The sequence below is a fragment of the Erithacus rubecula genome (genome assembly GCF_903797595.1).
Source record: "Erithacus rubecula genome assembly, chromosome: 9".
Lineage (NCBI taxonomy): Eukaryota > Metazoa > Chordata > Aves > Passeriformes > Muscicapidae > Erithacus > Erithacus rubecula.
This window is the reverse complement of record NC_136660.1, coordinates 25623801-25646419: the sequence shown is the minus strand read 5'-3', so window position 1 is coordinate 25646419 and position 22619 is coordinate 25623801. Positions and strand designations below refer to the sequence as shown.

General features: G+C 36.5%; 1 protein-coding gene and 1 long non-coding RNA gene across 9 annotated transcripts in view; one reads left to right on the top strand and one right to left on the bottom strand.

The window, feature by feature from the left end:
- The window catches only part of RBM20 (RNA binding motif protein 20), a 98166-nt gene that overhangs the window by 58982 nt on the left and 16565 nt on the right, over window positions 1-22619 (bottom strand). The window contains exon 1 of one of the 8 annotated variants that reach the window (XM_079312605.1): window positions 15914-16025. The exons of the other annotated variants lie outside the window; for them this stretch is intronic. Coding sequence (XP_079168731.1) covers window positions 15914-16020 — 107 coding nt within the window. The 5' untranslated portion in view covers window positions 16021-16025. Of the gene's footprint in view, window positions 1-15913; window positions 16026-22619 lie in introns of those variants that run through there. 8 annotated transcript variants of the gene reach the window in all.
- LOC306805162 lies at window positions 11715-20065 on the top strand. Its single transcript, XR_013775131.1, has 3 exons — window positions 11715-11948; window positions 12957-13075; window positions 19016-20065. It is a non-coding gene; the product is annotated as an uncharacterized lncRNA (long non-coding RNA).

Here is a 22619-nt window from a genome sequence, read left to right as displayed (position 1 = left end):
AGGAACTCCTGATTCTCTGTAAAGAGCTCCTCCAGCTCAGCCTCCTGAGGAAAAGGCCAAAGCAACTCAAAGACCTCAGTTGCAATGCAGCAACAGATACAGAGCCAGTGCCCTCTCAAAGAGGAAGCTCCTACTTGGTTAATTTGATAATTAAAAAATAACCAGTCAGAAATTTTATATCTTAAATGCTTACAAGAAGCAGCTCATTAGTTAAGATCACAAAATACTTGCTGTGTTTTTTCATAGAGGGACACTGATTAAACAAGCAAGCTGACACATTCTGCACTGGCTTTATTTTCTACATGATTTCACATTCAGTGCCAAAGTCAGCACATTATAATAATCTTGCCCTGGAATGGAATGTGGGAGAAATTATTTATCACAAATATTCACATACATATGTACTTCTCAAAATAATCTGGTGTTTGCTCATAGTAGTAGCTGGAACAATAAATAGATTAACAATTTATCATCTCTCTCTTCTGTGAAGATTATAGCTCTCTGCTCCCTGGCAAACACTTTGGATTTTGTGCAACAACATTACATTTCATTCTGCATCACTGTCACATACTTTGCTGCTATGAAGCTTTTGTGTGGGATGTCAAATTTGTTACAAAAATCTTTAAAGAAAATTAAATTTTAAGCCATTTCATTCAATTGCTTGTTGATGCCATTAAGTATCTTCAAAATCCATATTCCTGACAATGCAGCTTGAACTGTAGATGACTTTGAAAAGTAACATTTTTCAATAATTAATGAATTAGTTTACACTGCTGAGCCATATGCAGCCCAAACTTCAGCCTGGCTGCACAAGCGATTTAGAAAAATACACACAACTGAAATTAAGGATGCCAGATTTACCACTGGGATATTCTGCTGCATTTCCACTGATCTCCATAGCATTGGTTAATAGCAAAGGTCACTTTGCATTCCAGCACGCTCGAGCAATCCCCTGAAGAGTAATGTCTGGGGCTCTGGAGAGCTCCTATAGACTAACAGAGAAGAGGGGAGGTGAACAAGGACAAGATGTCACTGATGTCTTGAGTACACCTCCATAAACAATCAGGGAAACTCTTTGGAAAGAGACTGAATTGTAACTGATTGAGTTTTCAGAGATCTGATTCATCAAGAGAAAAAACAGGGCACTTTGTGCTAATTTTGTTAGAACTTACTGATTGCCACTACTATTTAATCAGCATACTTAATGTCATTCATTACCATGAATATTCACTTACTGATGAACAAACCTCTGTTGCATTTGTCAGCAATAATTTTTCAGTTCTTTAGAGGAAGGCTGAAAGCCTCACAGCCCTCTGATGAACATGCTAAAATACACCAAGATAACCAACAGTAAGAAACTGAAATTGGCTGTTTGAAGATTATGTTCAACTGGCTGATGTACATCTTGGACTCTCATGATATCTGAGAGATTAAAGGCCCTTTTGGGAATGTGACCTTTGCATGTGTAGGGTACTCTATATGTCCTGAACATCAGATCCCTGCCTCTTTTGTCCCCCCAAGCTTATTTTCAAGCTTCCAGTTTTGCTCGGCTAAAGATAAAGGGGGTTTAATGCTATGCAGGTGAACATGCACAGCTCCTGCATCTTTTGGGGTAGGATCAGAAAAATAGTGCTACTCCCACATGTTCTTTTTATTTAATTTTTTTTTTTTTAAAGCACTAAAACTTGAATTAAAACTATAGTAAAGGAATGAGGTGTTTTGGGAAACAAAACAGCAGATGACTCCCAAATTTACAAGGTTTATTCCCTCATGCAATGAGGCCACAATTTTCAGGACAGCCCTAGAAAAGCTGCTACAAGCCCAGGAGAATGGAGCTCTCCAGCTCAAGTGCAGCAGACCTAGGGCTCTGATATAATGTACAGGGATTAAGCAGTGGTTTTACAATACTTTCTGAAGATTAGTGTAAGATTTTTTTTTTTTAGATAGCATAATTATGTCAAGAGTCAGTCCTATTCTTCTAGTCATCAATATCTTTATGCACTGTCATTAATATATTTCTAATTTTCTTATTCCCAGGGAAGAGATCCCATTAGGATTAGCTGTAACGCCTTTTTCTCACACAATCTTATTTCATAACTTGCTGGAAAATGTATCCACCAGGGAACAAAACACAGAATTTGTCTGAGGCTCCTATGTTACTGCCCTGGAACAGATGCTTCAGCACAGATTTTCGGATTATCAAGATGGGGTAAGAGGAATGTCACAGCCTCTGGTAGTCTGTGTAGGGACATGTATCAGAAAGAGGATCATCCTCTGATGCAACAAAAAGTACTTTAAAAATGTTTTAAAGTAATTAAATAGAAAGTTATTTCTAAAATACAACAGACTGAGGAATTTGTTCCCCCAGCTGAGAAGTTTGTTTCCTTGATGCTGAAATAGACTCAGTAACATGGTATAATTCTTCCTTTCAGTCTCCACATATGCCAGTGGATATTTCCATTAGGGGAATGGATGACAAGGAACTCAGACAAGAGGCTGGAAAACACGGTTTACTGCTGAACAAAACATTAGGCTGTTCATCAGTCTGTTTTCCTGAGATCAAGAAAACTTCTTCCCTACTCCAGTAGAATGGAACCATCTGGGATAATTCACATTGACAAGTCACAAAACAATTAAACACTTAAGAAGAAAAGCAATCCGTTAGCTTATGGCATAAAAGAGATTCCCATTTTGTATCTCAAAATCCAACGGTGGCAGAAAGTTGTGCAAACATTAATGAAACTCCAGATTGCAATTCTGTGGTTGTGAACAAAAAACTACCTTTTATCTAACAACAAATAAATGCAACTCGTGCAAGAAAAGAAAGATCTTACATGAGAAAACAAGCAGCAAGGGAAATTAGTCTGTAAAACTTAATTCCTAAGATACTTCTGTGTCTGGCATGGGTCAAGCACTAGAAAAGATGAATGAAGGAGAAAGGTTGTGATGCAGATCTATGTTGCCAGAGCTCTGGAATGCTGCAGCGTATGTTTAAAGAAAGACTCGGTGAGAACTGCAGGATCCACATGACACAGTGCACACATGGTGCATAGTATGGCATTAACTGAGGGGATCTGAACAAGGAAAACATCTGCATCTTCTCCTTTTTACATGGCTACAATGTCTCCTTCACAAGGGAATTAGGTGCCCCATCTGCGTCAGAGCTAGTGCTGGCCAATACAAAATTTTCCTCTGGAAAGGATATTTTTCTAAGGACAAAATCTGCTTGGAGAGTTGAATTTGAAGCTATTCTGCTCACAATGTACTGCATTAAGATTTTTTAAAAATCTTTTTAAAGATTTTAAAAGATTTTTAAAGATTCTTTTTTTGATTTTTAGCTTATGAATGTAATATTTGCATCTTTTCAATGCGCTTTCAGTGTTGAAAAGCCGTAAGTAGGCGAACAAAACTGATCATATAAGTATGAAGAAAGGGTACCAGAGACCTGACAAAAATAACATTTAACCAGTGAGGAGGCGCCCACAGGCCATATGCATGTGGGTTTACCCATTTCACTGTGCATGACTTGGCTGTGTAATACATATTTCACATCAGCTCCTGCCCTGGCGTTGTTCACATCAAACCCTTGTAAGAAGATCGACAAGCTCTTAGGAGGGTATGAAATTACTGACACAACAGAACATACATAAGCCAGGGCTTAATTCAGCAGTGTCCTTAGGTGGCCACCTTTTCCTAGAGTATTTCCAGTTTCCACACATGTTTCTGGAAAGCAAGAGAGCAATATTTAAAAGTCAGCAACAGTTTAACTTAGAGTCTTACACTATTTACATCTATTTATCTTTTTTCCTTGTAAGGTTTCCATGTGACAGGAGAGTAATTTGCAACTGATAGCACTGAAATGCATGACTTTGCATACATTACCCACTATGGTGCAGCATAGAGATATTTCCAGATAGCTTAAAATAAACTGGCTTGAGCACAAGAAATGGGTTGAGATGTAACAACACAGAGCTCTGCCCACAGCTTCATCCATCCCAACAAGGACCAAAAGCAACTGGCACAGCTTGCAGATACATTAGGCTTGGATCAGTGCCCATTTCTGCTGCTCCTACCCCATTTTGAGCAGGCATTTTATTCCATTTCAACAGCATTTCTGCAGAGAAAGCTTAGGCTCCTGCTACCCATGTCCTCAGTGCACAGCCACTTGTCACCAGCCCTTGCAGGAACACCCACATCAACATCAAACAGGCAAACTAGCTGTGCCACATGCCACAACAGCAGCTGTGGCATCTGCAGAGAGCAGAGCCTAAACCCCTCCCTCAGAACCCCACAGAGACACTGGAGACCCTTAACTGGAACAACCACCATGGTATCCTGCACTGCTGCCACACTGGGCAGGAGTCAATGTAAAAGTAAGAAATAAAGATTTCATATCCCTCAAAGGTGATTTACAACAAATGGAGAAGAGGAAATTGGACAGGAAAATATATTTTCCTCCAAATTTGTATGGAACATGAAATTTCCTTCTTGGCATACCAGGTCCTTTCAGGACATAGAAATTGTTATGAGTTAAAAAGTAACAGGATGATGACATAAGAATGAAAACAAATATTAGTCGTCTGAGTCACAAAACTATATTTATACCTTTGCATTAAAAAAAAAAAAAAAAAAAAGCTTTGCAAATTTTCAATATCTTCTCCTTTTTGGCCTGAGCAATTACATGCTAAATGTTCTTAAAACTGCAAATATTAAAGAAAGAGAATCAGATTCACTTTAAGTGAAATTCCTGATTATGTAGGAAGGATGTATCAAAACCCCAAAGAGTTAAAAGACAGAACATTTAGTATGCTTTCAAATATCAAGTTCACACTCGATCATTCATCAAGTTTCTCTCTTCCCAGATTCAGGGATGTGACCTTTTCTGGCTTTAAAGCACTTCCTAAACATCACTTCCACAACACTACCTTAACAAAAAATGCACTTTTCTGCAGAGTGCATGTTTTATGATCTGCTACACCAAGATTTCCTGAAGAGTGTTCAAGAAAAAGGCCACATGGAAGAGGACTTCTTTCCACCAACACAACCTAATTAATTTTCAGTTGCTTCTGGATTTTGGGAGGTTTTTAATGCCTCAGTTCAATTTTTATTCTACTCCCTCCTCCAATCAAGAAAGGAATCTAGAAATGTAAAGGGTAAGTCTCACAATTTATTACAGAGGCTTACATAAAAGCAAAAACAGCCGCAGCGGATTAATGTATTTCCTTTCCCACAGCTTTTTCCCTTAAACCATAACTGTGCGTATTTACTGCAACTCTCCCATCTGCCAGCGGCATTGTGCTGACACATCCGGCACACAGGCTGAGGACTGATGGCAAGGAGACAGGTCCCACCACTGCTCTCAAACTTTGTGATTAACATAGCATGAAAACTGGTGAAAAACCACACTTACAGACATTGCTGACTATCAACAGTGACCCAAATCCTAGTTATTTCAGCTCTTTATCCTTAACGTGAGGCAAGTCTTTAACAATATAAAATGCTTATAAAAAAAACCTAAAATATAAAATAGATTGTCATCAAAAGCTTAAGGGTTATAATCAGACTTGCTTCTTTTTCTTACAAGTCCTGCATAGCTTGTGTACGGGAAGAAGAAATGACTCATGCAGACATTTGATTTTTCTTTTATTAAAAGCATTACAACCAAAGAGGAGGTACTTACCTTCTGACAAGGTCAAATAGAGTCCACATCACTGTCAGTGTTTATCCTTTGAACCCAATCCTTTCAGCAGGCATATATATAAACACAAACACTTGACAATATGGGAAGTGTTACTGATAGATAAGTTATGTAAATGATACAGAGTACTATAATCACCTCTAAACTTATTCTCGGAGTTCAGAGGTTTCTGGAAGAGATCAACCAGCCTCAATGCCACTCCAGTGCTCCAACATGACAAACCCACTAACTGCAGCAATGTCACAGCAATTCTTCCAACAGCTTGGTGACCTCTTTGCAAACCTCTCTCCAGCCTAACACTGGCCTGAAAAAACCTAGCTCCTCCCCAAATCGAAAAGCGAGTATAAAAGCCTATATGTTGCTTCCATGTAGTGAACTTCAATAAAAATTATTTTCTTTTCTTTTTTGTGACAGCAAGTCTATTTTGGGGGGAAGGTAATTTCTGAAGTGTCATTCTTAATTACTAATAAACACATTGATTGCAATTCTGACACCAACTTCAGAGGTCAGTGGTGCTTTGTCCCTCTTTCACATTTTCTTTCTGTCCAACAGTTTCTACATAACCAAGATGGACCACCTCACAGCAAAATGTGGCCATTGTAGCAGCTTGAGAAGGACACCAAAAGCCATATATAATCCCAGTTGTCAAGAAAGCTGAAATCCACAGGTGTTCAGACTACTGGAAAATACAGCCATCCTGACCACCAGCATCCTACTGATGCACCAAGCAACTTCAACAGAGCCAGAACCCATAAAGGCAACCCATGTAGCCCCCACCATTGTAACATTGACTTCTTCCAGAGGTAAAAGTAATGCAGTCTCCCTTTGCTGAGAACTATAGGCAGGCTTGGTGATGTAGATGTTTATTCACTGGGAATACAAATCAGACATATCAGCTTGCCGTGCAGAAGTCAACATCCAACCTCAGATATTTCCAACTGGGCTTTACACTAAAAACCATGATGTGAACACAGACAGTCTTTCCCTGTCCCATGAAGTTTCCTGGCAGGTGCTTTTTCCTTAGAGATGACTATTACCATTGATGACGCACATCAATGCTTTTCATGCCCATTTAAAAGAAAAAGCTGCAAGCTTTCTTAACTCTGCTATAAAACTTAACCATTTACATCTTAGCCCAAATAATAATTCCATGTGCCACACTAGTCTCATCTGATACCAAGCTGTGAAAAAAGAATCACCTACTGATCTTGACAGGCTTAAAGGTAATAAAATGACTTTTGGTCAAGAGTGTCAGTTAAGACAGCAGTCCCATAAAGGAACCTTGTAAGAAATACCACCCATTGCTGGTCATAAACACAAGCCTGGTTTGGCTATATTCAATTACAAGCAAAGAAGAATAATTAAACAGTTCATGATATGGAATGGCTAAAACATGTGCAATCTTATTTATGTTCTCTGCACCTGTGTTTTCTATGGCTTAAATTATAATACTGATCTTTTAAACCGCACTCAGAGAGTATCCCAGTTCATTCACATGGGAATGATATGTACTATTTTTAATTAATATGTAAATTTAAAAGGATGCAGGGTATTGCAGAGCCTTGTCACTAGCCAAATATATACTGGAAAATAACTATTAAGATATTTACTCTTGTGTCAAGGCAATCCAAGTACTTCCAGTAGTCTGTGCGCCCAGTTTATCTGTGTTATTCTTCTCCTTTGTTCTGTCCACCTCTACTTTATTATTTTTGGTGCTTCAATTCACATTATTTAATCCAGAGCATAATGGAGACCTCCTGTAGCTCATTTTCCAAAACGGATTGTAACCTCTACCCGTGTAAGATGCAACTGCATTTTCCAACGCTCGCAGCAATGCAACCACAGAACCCCTGCTAAAGCCCTCTAATCCTCAACAAAGTCTTTGAGGTGGAGGCACCCAGCGCTGTCAGAAGCCGCAGGGGACGGGCACAGGCAGCTCTCGGTGCCTGGTGGCAGCCGGGGGACAGCATAGCATCCCCCTGCTTTTACTCAGTTACTACATTTTTAATTAATTTTTCAATATCATGGTAGATTACTGCGATGTCTGGAATTTCATCTGCCCTATATTCCAGTCATTACTTTTTACAGATTTACAGGCGTTAGAAAATAATTTGCAGGTATTTTAAAATTGCATGTTCCTTGAAAAAAAAAACACTGATAATTGGTTTTGATATAAAAATGGAAAGAAATCTAATATAAACTTTATTTTTTAAAAAAGCAAGCCTCCTAAACTCAAAGAAAAAGAAAGAAGAGACTGTACAATATGAATTCTCTGTCTAGAAACAGGGAATTCATAACATATGTGACAGCTCTTTATTTCCAAGTCGTTTTCAAGTGAGCGGGTAATACACTATGATATTTTTAATTTGTGAACATTTTCCCCTAGGGTAGAAGTACCAAAATGGCTCAATAAGGGAATTACACAACTGAAAGAAAACTAAACTACTTTCAAGATATTTAAACACATGCAAAGGAAAACAAATTTACGTCCTTTAAAATCTTAAAATACAACAGTAAACCCACTGTAATCGTTAAGCATAACCATTAGCTGACTTCTGTATTATAATGTGGACTACTGATAATTAAAAATATTTATGTAATGATCTATTTTATAGATATCTCTGACAAAAAGCTAATGCTAAACACGTCAAATAATTTTCTGACACGAAAAGCTTATATTATTCAATCTTTATAGTACACTGACATTTAACTACAACATTAAAATGTTTTTGCATTTGTTTCCTGTACATTCTGGACAGCACAGAACTTTCTGAGCTCAGTGAGGATTTCAAGAAAATCTTTTCACTGCAGTATTAACAATGCATATATTAACTTCTGAGAAACAGAAGTTATGTAAAATTTTTACTACTCTCACATATTGATGAAATGTCTTGTTCAAAAGATTATTTTTCCCTTATTGCCAATCAACCATCCTTCATATTTCCTATACTTTCTTTATACTGTCCTTCTTAGAAATATACGTAAAATTTACTTTAAAAACCCGTTTGAAAATACTTAACTGAAAAAGATAGCAAACATCAATTCAAGCCAGGTATTACTATTTTTTAAAAACAAATTTCTAACATAAGAAAAATTATTTCTGGAGCATTCACAAAGAATGAGACGTTCTAAATAAGATTTTCGTACTATGACAGCCAACACCTAGAATTATTTTCAATGCACTTTATTTCAACAAGCCAACAGCATAGCAGCCTCTAGCTGTATGTGCAACTCAATCCACTCAGAACAGCAACAGAAAAACAAATTGCCTAAATGTTGAATAGATTGCCAGCAGCATAGTAATGGCAAATTATTCTAAAAGTTATAGCAACTGCAATACTTTCTCCCAAGTAATTAGAAAAACATCTGTTATTTACATTGGAGTTTTTGTTTAAAACTGTTACTCTTTCTTTTCTTTTTACCTCTAGGTGATATTTTATTTCACAGTAAAAGGAAGTACATAGCCAGTTTTAGATTATGAAGGATTACATGGCATTAAGACTGTCAAGAAAAGAGTGAAGGCAAACTGTGAACCAGCGAGATTAACACCAATGCTGTCGCCAGGATTTTCCTTCCAGCACAAAACTTTTTACATGTAACGTATTCCCTATTTTTTTAGATTTAAAACAAATCCTTCAAACATTATCATTACCTTTATTTGAATTTATGATACGTCCAGTGCTATAGTTTCAGTAATTTGCAGACTTCTCTGTGGGGAAGGATGTAAAAACCCATCTGAGACATTAACTCTTGTAATGTGTGGCATCTTAAAGATTTTTTTAAAGATGACAATTATACAGCAGATGAAATTGAACATTCATTTTTAGTAACAAAAGTTGAGTACAAATAAATTTTAATACTCTGAGCACACCACTGAGACTTGTACTCAAGAAAACCTGCAGAAACTCAGATGACTGAAATACTCATGAGTATTCTTAATTTTTGGGATTTACTATAAAAATGAAACAGCAAGAATAAACACGCTCAATTGCCCCTCAACAAGTAGTGCATCACCCCCCTAATTGCAGGGGTTTTCCAACATTAAAAACATCAAAAACAAGTTCATATACATTTAAGATTATATGTTATCATAAACGATGAGAAATGAATACAAAAAGTAGTCATTAACATGCCTACTAGTTTCAATAACACCTCATTTCAATTACGGTTGTTGACCCTTTGCTTTCAAAGCTTTCTGACAAACTTTAAAACTCCAGAAATAATGACTATAACCACATTTATTTATTACAACTGTTTTATAAAATTTACTGCAACATATATTCTGAAACAGATTCTTTATTTTTATATGAAGTAATTCTACACTACTTCGTATGCAGGCAATTAGGCAACTGATTAAAAAACCAAAAAATCTTTGAAATAAAAGGAAAGCTTTTATAAGTTTCCAAACAAGTTTTGCAACCTCTGTTCCTTAAATCTAGTTAAGAGTCAGGTCATAGTAGCTCATTTATGGTTTCCCCACTGCCAATGAAACAAACAAAGTAATACATACCAAACAAATCTTTTTGACATGACACACAAAAACCAAATCCAAATTAAATGAAACTAAACAGCACAACTTTCATAAAATTTTTACAGAATTCTCTGACAGCATATTTAGCTGGAAACAGAGACAGATGAATTAATATGAAAAAGTATAGAAACGCATTGTCTACAAAAATATTTCTTCCTTTTATTAACTACCCGTTTATCTTAGAAACTGTTGAAATACATTCTGCTAAAAGGTGTCTGCTAATATGACATTCTTGAGCCTTTTTCACTGCACATCGTTCAAAGGAAACAATTTCATGCTCTACTGAAAATATATGGGAATTTTTTAGCACTCTTTCAAGCATAGAAAGAACTTCCTTAAACAACCTGATTTGTTGTGTTACGTGTTTGTGATATGTTTAATGTTCTCTGCTTCATTGAACATTCAAACAGATTAAATCAACTAAATCAGAAAACAATCAACAAAAATAAAGGCATAAATTTGATGTGTTTGCTTACAAAATTATAAGTGGACAATGAAATGCAGTAAAAACTAGTAAAAATTTTTGCTCATTTATTATTTTATCAATTGTTTTGGGGTTTGTTTTTTGTTGTTTTGGTTTTTTTAATAAAAGCTAGAACCAGGCTAAACAGCCTCTCAGAAGTTATTTATTGAAATTATTTTAGTTTGTCAAGAGAGGGCTGAGTTCGGAGTTTAGGGTTCAGGAGCTTCAGTGGAAAATCTGCCCAAACTCCAATCTCCCACATAACACAGAAACTTGGCCTCTGAAGGGATTTAATCTATTAGAAACCAGCTCCAGAGCTAAGATTCGAATGCAGGGTCCAGTAATTCCAGGTGTTCTCATAGCCATGTTAGCGTCACGAATGGAGAGGATTTTACTGTTCCTCACATCCTGCTTAAAAAGCAGATGTGGGGGCTCCCTGGACCCTGACAGAAAACCCTTTGTTCCCGTTGACTGGAGGGCATCCAAGTGTTCCCACTAAAGAAAACGGGATTTCTCTGTCCCAGTTGTTTATAAAGGAAACAAAATTGTTAATTCCATTGGCTCTTTAGGGGACACTTCTCAATCAGAGCGATCAAGGTTACCAACACCTCCACAAGTTTGACAGTTGGTTTATTTAAGGTGCTTTTTGCTTTGTTTTTCTATCAAGCTCAAAAATTAAAGTGAACAAGTTTTCATGAATAACATTTGTAGGATTGAAAATCTATTGATGAAAATTAATTTGGCTTGGGCACTAAATTGTCTCATGTCCTCTCCTCATAAAGGAGTATTTGAAATCCCTAACTGAAGGCAATAAGATAATTTTTCTATGCAACAAAGCAAACATTCCCCATTCTTTCTTTAGCCATTTTATTGAGAAATACAGCACTTACTCCTTCTGCTGGTTCTTTAATAAATCTTAATCCTGAATATTAACACCTATTTTGCTTAGATACAAGAGAGCATGCAGAGGACTCTCTGGGAGGTTTTCTGAATCTTTGATTCAGGAAAAGAATTGCTATTTCTAAAATAAAAATTTTCAAGCTCCAGAGGGACTAATGAACAGAAGACCTCAAGCCAACTGATTTTGGAAACTTTGCATGAAATTAAAATTCTGAGAGAGTTGAACAAGAGTCTCTAAAATATTAATTTTTTTAACAATCTTACTGAGAGATATGCTGAAGATACTACAAGGAATAAAAAATGTATTTTCATGTTCCTGAAATGGAAAGGTTCATGTTACTTCCTGCTCTTTGAGGGTAATAAGACAGGATATATTTATTGGTATAACTTATAAAATAATTTGGTAATTTATTTGAGTTCTTAACCAGCATGATTTTATTAGTTATATGCCTATAATATTTATGCATTGAGTAAAAAGGCATATGTAAAGAACTGTTATAGAACTAATTATTCCTAAGGAATGCAATTCCATTCTGGTTTTATTAAGTATACTTTAACAATGGCTTTGGAGTATTTTTAAAAGATAAACAAATCTCATGTCCTATCAACGTGGTATTTGATATATTGTGCAAATGAATAATTTGAGATATATTATATATATTATATAATTTGATATATTGTGCAAATGAGAATTCCTTCACAGGTTTGCTCTCAGTGCTGTACACAGCAGGTCACTGCCAGTACTGGAAAGTTTTGCTGCAGTTTAGCAACTCCAGTTTTCAGTCACACATCGCTGCAACAGCGACAAGATTATGAGTTTTCTTTGCTATTCCATTTACCGGGAAACATTTTACTCAAACCATATTGAAGACCAGCAGTAAAAACTGATAAAAAATGTAACCTCTTTAGCTTTCACTCCAGCTAAAATGAAAACACACGGGTCATTGCTTTAGAAAGCAAACTCTAAGTGAAGGACTGCAAAACACCACAGAAGGAATCTGCTACATTCAGCATGGTTCTTATACTCTGCTGACTTGTATTACCTGTTTGATACACCAAGAGCCTGAAAGCTGGGGTTTAGAAAATTTAAAAAGTCACCATGACAAATTTTAACACAAAAAACATGAATGTGTTGCAGATGTTAAGCCATTTCTACTGCTCAAGCAGAATATTTTAGCTGTTTAAATCCTTCAAGATAGGTGGCTTAAAGAAATAACTCCAATTCTCCAACTGCAGAGGTGGAAAGGACCTGGCTGGGACCAGAATAGCTTATTCTTTACCACAGTTTCTTTTTTCTGTTTTTTTTTGTTGTTTTTTTTTTCTTCTAAGCTTTTTGTTTTTTGTTTTTTTTCCTTTTTTGACAGTTGCAAAACGGGTGAATGACACTAAAGAACATTGACACTTTCATTCGGAAACTCCACAGATCTCTAACCAGGAACCACGTACAATCCACTGAAAAAACCAACAGTACACTTTTCAACAGGTAAATACTTTTTTTATCTACTCATCTAATCCTAGGAGTCACTGGGGATTAATCTAAATTTACAACCCATAGGAAGTGCTTCAGAGCAGCCTACGCTGCTAAATTTGTAATTTTTATAAGGGCATTTCACAATTAGTCAGAATTATCAACTCCCAGGACAAGGAGTGACCACATTGTCTAATTTGGATTTTTTAGTTAATAACTAGGACTGTTAGTAGTTAATACACAAGTATCATTTGAGGGGATGACTGCAACAGAAACCATTTATTTTAATAGTAATTAATAAGAAACACCAACAAATTTCTCCTGAAGGATATGAAGATGTTTGCTGCTTCAGGAAAAACAGGGCATAATTAGACTACGATTTATTTTGTGGTTTTTCACGTGACATTGAGAAATATCTATAGCGATATAAGTAAGAAGTATGATATCAAGGAAATACCTGTTCAGCTCTTCTAATTACTTTTTAAACTTAATACCAGCTTTTAGCACTTTTGTTTTCCATTTGGTACAAAAATACTCTGAGTTAGACTTCATAAAACTCATTCTAACCATTTAAAAACAGTTTGCCCAGTTCCATGAGATTAATATTGCAGATAAATAACATTTAGACATAAAGCAGTTAATACACTGAAGCTGTTCAGAGAAGACCTTATACATGCACTACTGGAATGTGTAAACTGCCTCTATGATAATTATGTTTTTTCATATTAAAAACTCGTTTAGAAAGAATTTCAGCTTTCCTTTCACAGCAATACTTTTCCCCCCATACAAAAATTTTCACCCATTGCCTAAAAAAATTACATAGATGCGGGTGTCATATAGTAGTTTCTGCATGAATTCACTAACAAAAGGTTAAATATATTATCACCTTAATTTTCTTTTTCAGGTATAATTTACCACTACTGCCAATCACACAATTGCTCATATTGGTAGGCATGTCAACAACTGGCATAAAATAACCTCCATAACCCCTGAAAAGAGTATTCGGAATTTACCATGAGGAAAATATTCCTGTAATGTATTTTCCATGGTATGATTAAGTTGAAGAGGCAGAGGCAACTTAGTGATTACTAATAATTACATTTTTAAATAGTCTCACACACAAAGAACATTTCATTTTTTCTATTAACACCGAAGTTCATGAATTGTCACTTCTGCCTTCAAAATTCTGCTAAAATTTTGCAAATGTATCTTTAGATAGGGAACAACTTGCCAATTAAATGCCTGTATTAATAAATTGTTTCTTCTCTTTGCCTCATCCCTTCCAGTAAAGGAAGGTGCTATAATATGCCAGAGGCTGAAAACAGAGGAAAAACTCCCACTTTGCCAAAACCATTTATCAGTCTCTTATAGAATTTTCTTCTTGTGCATTATAACTAGAAAAAATAAATTCACCATTACAGTTTATTTACATTATTTTATTCTATTTTTAAAATGCCAACATAAATAAAGCCAATCAAAACACAGTTTCTCAGTTATATAGTTCTTTATTATTAACCCACAAATAGAAACAGAGTAACTGCAGTTAAACTGCTTTGCTCTTTAAACACTGCAGGGTCAAAGAATTTGGGGCAGGGGGCAGTGTCAAGCCAAAACACTTAATGGTTAAACAAAATCCATCATTTAACAATGTGAGTGAATCGCCCCACTGCCATACTACAGCACAGAAAAAACACTTTTTTATGCATTCTAGCAGTTTGCACAGAACTTGATGTGTTCCTTCTAAAGCTTCTTTCACTGCCTTACCTTTATGAGGGGCTATATCAAGATTTTACCACTTCTCTAACAAAAAAATCTTTTAAATAATGCACATAAAATAACTTTTCCTAATCAAAACATTATGTAATTGCAGTGGCCCTTCTTAAAAAAGAATTAAGATGAATTAACTGCTTAATTTTAAAAAATCTCAAATGCATCAGAAAAATACAATTTGAAAGTACACCTCTTGAACAAAATCAATTAATAAAGAAGTAAAGATGCCTATAAATTTTTTGTTTACTTCCAAATTGTTTATTGTATTCATGCTTTTAGCAGATTTGTTTAAGGAAGCCTGATTTCCTATCTCTTCCTGGTCTCACCAGCAGTGTTCTCCCACAGCCCTGTAGCTCACTGAGCCTTGCTAGAGACTTTAATGAGAACCCTTAAAAATAGAAAAAAGTTTGTGACTTCTCCTATCTGAGTCTTTTAAATGCCAGCACTATCAAGCAGTCACCCCAGGACCCAGGAAGGATAAGGGTATGTTGTCAACAAAGGAAAAGAGAGATAAGGCCTTCAGTGCCCACCCCCCTGACCTAACAAAAACCCAAGACTTGATATTGGTCTCCAGGTCAAAAATAGACTGTCTGCATCTGAAAGCAGCAGAGAACATTTCCACAGTTATCTTATTCTCAGTCGTTTTGCAAATCACATTAAGCACTTCAGAAAAACAGCACCCATATCTGCTGTGGAATCATTGGGGAACAACAATTCTGAATGATATTTGAGAAAATGAGTATTTTATAAGAGCAATAGAAGCAATAAAGAAAAATAAATCCTACCCTGAAGTCCTTTCTCTTGTACATTATGCTTTCAAGAAACGTCTTCACAAAACCACCAATAACCTGTTCCACTGAAAATTAAAACCAAAACACATAGACCTCCCTCTGCCTTTTTCACTGAACACATCCCACACTGAAGGCACAAATACGTAACAAAGATCGGATGGCCACACACAGCAGTGAGATACACTGTGTTCTCCTTCTCCTTATCTATCCAGGAAAAAACAGCATTAACTACCAAATGTTATTATAAGCAATTTTAACAAACCAATAGCATCAAGTCAAATGAATACGCTACCTTTTCTGATTCATTATCTTTGTTTTTGTGTTTCTCCTCTTATAAAATTTTGTCTGCTTTCCTCTGACAAAACTCAGTAATTCCCCATGCTCTTGCTGAGCACTCATGTGAGTTCAAATGGTTCAACTGCTTGTGTTGTCCAAGCCAGTATAGCTTAAATCCCAGTCAGCCAGGAAGCCAGGCAGATAAGCACTGGCCTATGGAAAATCTATCTTTTGAAAGGGAACAGGGTGCTTGAAACAGAACTTAAGGTCAGGACAATCTGTAAGTTAATGTAAATGAGAGTTTGTAGATCAAGGACCTAGTAAATGCATTGAACAAGATTATCTGCCACGTTCTACTAGGTGTTTCCAAATTACAAATCAATTCATTTTATCTAATTTGAATAGGCAGGTTTTGGATCCATACTTTTGCCACTACAGAATATCATAATTTAATAAAACAATTAAATAAACCAGATTCTGAGATATGCAGTTTGATTCATAAAAATGTGGTTTTAGCTGAGACACGCAGATTTCCTTGCAAACCAACAGAACAAAAATATTTTCCAGTGGAAGGCTCTCTTGCATAAGAATCTTTTATTCTTTTTTAAGGGAAATCTTTGCTTTTATTTTAAAATCATATATTCTAAAATCATCCGTTCTATAAACTGAGCACTGGCGGGAGGTTTTCCAAGACTACATATAAACATAAATTTCATAATGTGTTTTAAATTCAAGATCAGAAAGCTTTAGAAAATAATTACTATTTGCCTTTCAAAATCTTCAGGTATAATGGGATTCTAAGGCATTGAATAGCTGCAGAGAGAACAAAAATTTCATTAAGTCAAGGGGGAAAATCACATGCAAATAGTAAGCGAAAGCACAGGTATTATTAAGTAGTATTTTCCTAATCACATTTGACAAACTATAGCGTATAGAACAGAACAAAAATACCCACTAAACCAATGAAATTCACGTTATTCAATTACATTTTTTTCTTGAATGTGACTTCCTCTTATTTAAAATATTTGTACTCACAAATTTGAACTAAATTAAATTAATGAGTTATATCCAAGCCTAAGCTAAATAAAGTAGTTGTTTAATTAAAAAAATTTCAAGGTTTTTCCTCTATATGCTCTGAAAAATAATTCAAATTACCACTGAAGATATTCAGACATGCCTAAATAGCTTTCATTATATAAATTAAACTAAATTCTAACCTAAATATTATATATGTTCAGTTTAGAAGTGATAAAGAATTTGACCTGCCTGTCTCCAATCTGAGATTTTAACCTGACAAGGAATTTCTTTAGTCAGAAAAATTAATTCCTGCTTTTGGAAGAGGTTTTTTTTAGTGACATGCCATCTTCTTGATGGGAGACAAATAAATAGCATGTGTTCTCCTTCTGCACTACATACATATCCAATAATGGGAAACAATTTCAAATTTACTCCAAGTATCAGCTTCTTAAGATAACGATTTCACCTTCTGAGCTCAATGTATCTAGAGAGCAAGCATAAAAACAGGACATTTCTGCAGCTGTCTTGGAGGGAAGAAATACACTGAGAGCAAGCAAGAATTAAGTGCAATATGAACAAATGTAAGATATTATTTTGCTAAATCTATCTAAATAGAAAATACTCAATTACAGTCAAATTGTCTGATGTGCCACAGTGTGTTACTGTTGACGGATGGATAAACTTAAGTGATTTTCCATTTTGCGTCTCCCATTCACACGGCAGTTCCACATCACTTCCCACTAACCTACTCAAAAGAGTCCCTTTACAGGACAAGACTTCTGGATGGTTATGGGTTTGATGTCATCTATTATCAATGGGAAATAAACAATAACGTTTGATATCCTGTCCTATGATTTCTGCAAATAAAAAAAAATTCTGTAAGTAGAACGAAAGATCATGTACTGTGACTGCTTCATAAAAGCCACCTCCTTTAAACAGAAAAAGGGAACAGTTAATATGCACAACCTGATGTTTTATGACTCAAGTGGCTTATGTAGTAGAAATTATTTATAGTTTGCTCTCTAGCTTTTTTTTACAAGTTACAAGTTTGACATGGCGGATTTAGATAAACATCTCCTAAGAAACAACAACAAAATATGGTACCACACTAATGATTAACAAAAATTGCCTAATTGGGATTAAATAGAAATTGAGAGCTGAGGTGGGGAGAAGAATGTAGTTAAGAATGTTAAAGGAACACTTGCATCATTTAAAAAAAAAATTCCCTCTTGTATCTGAATAAATTTTTAACCTATTTATACTAAAATGATCCTGTATTACTGCTGCAACTGAATAGATGCATGAAAGCATTTTAACCATATTTCATCTAAATAATTTACTTCTAGATAGACAGCTTTTACACTTTTTTCTTTTAAAATTAGAAGATGATGATAAATTCCCAAAAAGCAGAAGAGAAGTAAAATATTTTAAAAACACTGTCTTTCGATCAACTGATTTTTCTACTGGCAGTACCACTTTAAGCTGCGATGGAATTTTAAAAACTGTCCTGAGATATCTAAATCAAACTCAGGGTATCTAACAAATTTCTCAAGTTTCTATGACTAATAGTGGATCACAGAGTTGGTAGTTATGAGCTAAATGCGATCCTGACCTTTTGCGCTTACGGCTGCGAGCCCGGCAGTCTGTGCGCTGAGCCAACACAAAATCTGTGCTTACAGAGCACTCTGCACACCAGCCATCCTCCCAGGCAGGATCCACACTCGGTTTATAGCCTCTTTAAAATACAGGAAAGGCTTCTTAGAATAGCAGAAGGTTCCCTACTCCTCCTCAGGAAGGTAATGTCGTTTACAGTTGCTCCCTCCTTGATCAAGAAAGCAGATTTTTTCTTGAGGTGAGATCCTGTAATGCTAGAGAGCCACTGTTAATAGAGCATTTTCAGGCTTTAGATAAATATTACACTTCCAGAACATAAAGTTTTCTCTTTCTACCAAGTCTGAAAATCTCTGGTCTCTCTCAGTCAAACAAATGTTGAATTTCTATTTCTACCATCTAAAACCAAGTCAGTGGGCTGGATTTCTGAGCAAAAACCCTTCCAGGTGTCCAATCTGGTGTGATTCTTTATGGCATTTCTTACAAACAGGAAGAAGAAATGGATATTTCTACTTTGTGCTTTACACACAAGTTTCAGCTGTTGAGAAAGAAGCAGCCAATTATTACACACACCCAAAAAAAAAAAAAATCAATCAAAAATCAAAAAAGGCTTGGTAAAGGAGAAGAAACTAGGAATATTGAAGACCCAAACATGAAAGGACATCAGGAAGACTAAAAAGATTTCATGTGGGAGTAAATCTGATTAAAAAGTTGCTGAGGGGCAGAGGAGGAAAGGGAGAAGATATGTAGGAGAAGGGCATGAAAACAGCACCCTTTCAGGACTGTTTCTCCATCTCTGTCCCCTTTCTCAGCCCTTAAATCACTGGTGAGCCCATTCTCCACAAACTTTTTGCAAAAAGAAGTAAAGAGTTTACACGAAACTGAGCATCACAGCTCTTACCCTGGGCTCAAAGGAATATTTAATGAAAAATGTAATTAGGTCACTGCTACTCTTCAATTTCCAAAAGCCATTGTCATTAATTTTGTTTCAGATGACAAGTCGTAGCAATCAGAATGGCAAAGCACTTCAATCACCAGCAGCACTGCAGTAAGCAAAGACAACCTAAGTCAATAAACAAGCCTGGCTGAGTGACTATGAACAACAAATGCTTCTGACAAGCAGCCAAACTGAAGAACATCAGGAAACTGTAAAATGAGACATGTACATCATGCAAACATCTCCTCTTTCTATCCTTCCCTACAAGGGGTTGATCTGACACTGAACTGTGGAATTCCCCAGAGACGTGATAAAGGAAAAATAAAAACAGCTACCAGTTAAGCAATGCCATGCATGATAAAAAACAGATGAGAGAGTCACTGGATAAAACAATCACAGAACCATTAAAAAAAAACCCCAAAAACTGTGTTGAAAACTGCTCTTCTTTCCAGTGTTTCTCAGCTCCTGTTCCAACCCTCCTTGCCTAAAAGCCTACAGACAGGGTGGAAAGCACTATGCCAGATCAACCAACCCGATGATCTGAACCTGCCAACGGCAACCTATGGCAGATGGTCCATGGATAATTAGACAACCACAAGATACTAAACCATGTATTTATGTCTCTTTTGCTATTCTTCTCTCCATCACATTTTTCTGGATTTAACCAAAGGCTAGGATAGCCTAGAGAAGTGCCTACAAAATCCACTCTAAAGGATAACTACCAGCAGGCTGAAACCTCCCACCCCAGCCCTAATCTCCCTTGAACACTTCTTGTATGTAGGTTCAAGTGAGAAACTCTACACAGACGAATGTCAGGATGCACAGTGAGTTTTTCTTCCCCATGTACTCCTCAAATCCTCCCTCTTCACAGCAAAACTGCACCTGTCCCAACACAGTACCCCTGGCGCCTTCAATTAATGCTGAGAAAATCCTGAGTTAAGTGCCTACTTAAATTTGATGGGTTTGCCATTCAAATGATGCTCTGTCAGCCTAATAAAAGCACCAGTTAGTAAACAACATTACTGCACGAACACGGGCAGAATTATGAGCAACTGCAAGCTGCAATTAATTTGACCTTAGCCACCATGCCCACACAACCAGTGATGCTAATGCTGTGATTTTATTTCAGATCAATGTAAACAGCAACAAATCAACATTCCTGCCATATCTCCAAAGACGAATCAAAACTACCCAGCGCAGCTAGGGGAATTTGCAATTGAACAGATGTAAACTACTTCATAGCCCTGAGGAAAATGGAATTCATTCACCAATGTGTAGCTTGAGCTAAGCTAATCCGAGTTGCATATCCAGTTCTCGAAGAGCTTTGAGTAGCAATCAATCTTCCTGCATTCACCAAGTGATTTGTTAAGCTGCAGTTTTCATAACGTAATAAAGAACATATGGATTAACCAGCTATTGTTCATAACAGCCTGATGAGCTTCTTAGAGTCTCTTGGTTACTTACTGAGTATAACAGTATCCAGTGCAGTGAAACAAACTGGGCAATATGGATTACATCATGTTCTACCATCTGGAAAGCATTACAATATAATCACTAATACTGTGAAGCCTCCTGAATCCGTTCTTCATTTATAACGCGACTGTTTGAGCTCCAGAAAGAGCATCTGAAGAGTGATTTGTAAAATATGTTACTGAAATCCTAAGTAGGATATTGTTCTTAATAGAAACCATACCTAAGTACAAACTCGATTTTCAGCTTATATCCTTAACCAATTAGGTACCAATGCAAATCTCCACTGCTAAGTTTTCTTGCTAAATCCATTCTTGCAGTAGATTAGTTAGCTCAGAGAAACCATACTGGGATAGAGCTTTCCAGGACTAGCAAGGTGATTTGAACATTCCCCAGTGCCTGGTTAGCACCCTCTATGAGGTGTACAGAGAGACTCAAAAGAGTGATGGCATTAAACAATAACACAGAAAGCTGTGTCACAGCTCAGGGAGTGGGTGGGACAGGCTTGCAGTGGGCAGAGCCACTGCAGGCACAGGGGCTATAGCTTATTCCTGGTCTATCCACTACTCCTGCGCTGATGAGTAGAAAAAACTGCTCATGGTCAGCTGCTGAAAAGAAATGCTGCCCTAAGAATGCACCACAGAGCAACTCGGCAGACAAACATTGTGTTTCATATAGTCACAGTTGTCTTAGTGTCACCTCTTTCCCCACAATGAATGTCCAGCATCCCAGCTTATTTCTGGCCCAGGACACACGTGCTGCAGGGCTCGCTCTCACTATAAGAGAAGCCAGCCTTGGTCCTTGCCAGCAAGGGACTAGCACGACTTCTGACATGTGAAGCAAAGTCTGTACAACAGCCTTAGATCCATTTCTGTGAAACTTGTTCCACGGCTGAAAGCCAACAAGGGTCACAAACACACAGCAGTTTAGTTTCACAGTGAATCCCCTTTACAAATAGCCCTGGGCTGACAAATGCCACCATGCTCCTTAAGATATTTTTTCCAGTAAGACAAAGCCAAGCCCTTAATAGGGCAACCTGCAGAGAGCTCAGTAAATGAAACCTCTGGATTGGCTTTCCCAGGCAGCCATTCCCATTTTAATTCCAAGACTTCAGTATCCCTAAGGAGATATGCAACAGTGTGATTATCCACAGTTCAAGAAAATATATCTACATCTGTGTGTATATATAAACACACACATCCTCCATACAAAGCCACATTGATACAATAATCTCAACTCCTCCACGATCTCCAGCTCTCCGAACAATCAGGTCATGCTAACCTTGTCACAAATTTATACAAATATAAATTTATAAATATAGGTAAAACCTATTAAAGGAGTACTTTCTAGACATTTCTGTAAAAGTTAGGTCATGTCACAGGACATGCAATAATCTGAAATCTCTACTGGAGAAAAAGGCAAAGCATTTGTTTCTAAAATTGTGCCCTGAAAATATAAAGTCAGTTTCCACCATATCAATGCTTTGACCCAGGCAGTCCCAGAAATGGGGTAAGAAAACAAGACACATTTTGGACAATACAGCTTATCATATACATCATTGTTCCAACACTGATTTTACACAATTTCCTGGTGGAAGGAGCACAGGCCTTTTTGGATGACACAGCAGCTGTGTGGGAGACCAGATTGGAGTATTTATACATTGGGAAAGGTTACTGATATTAATAGC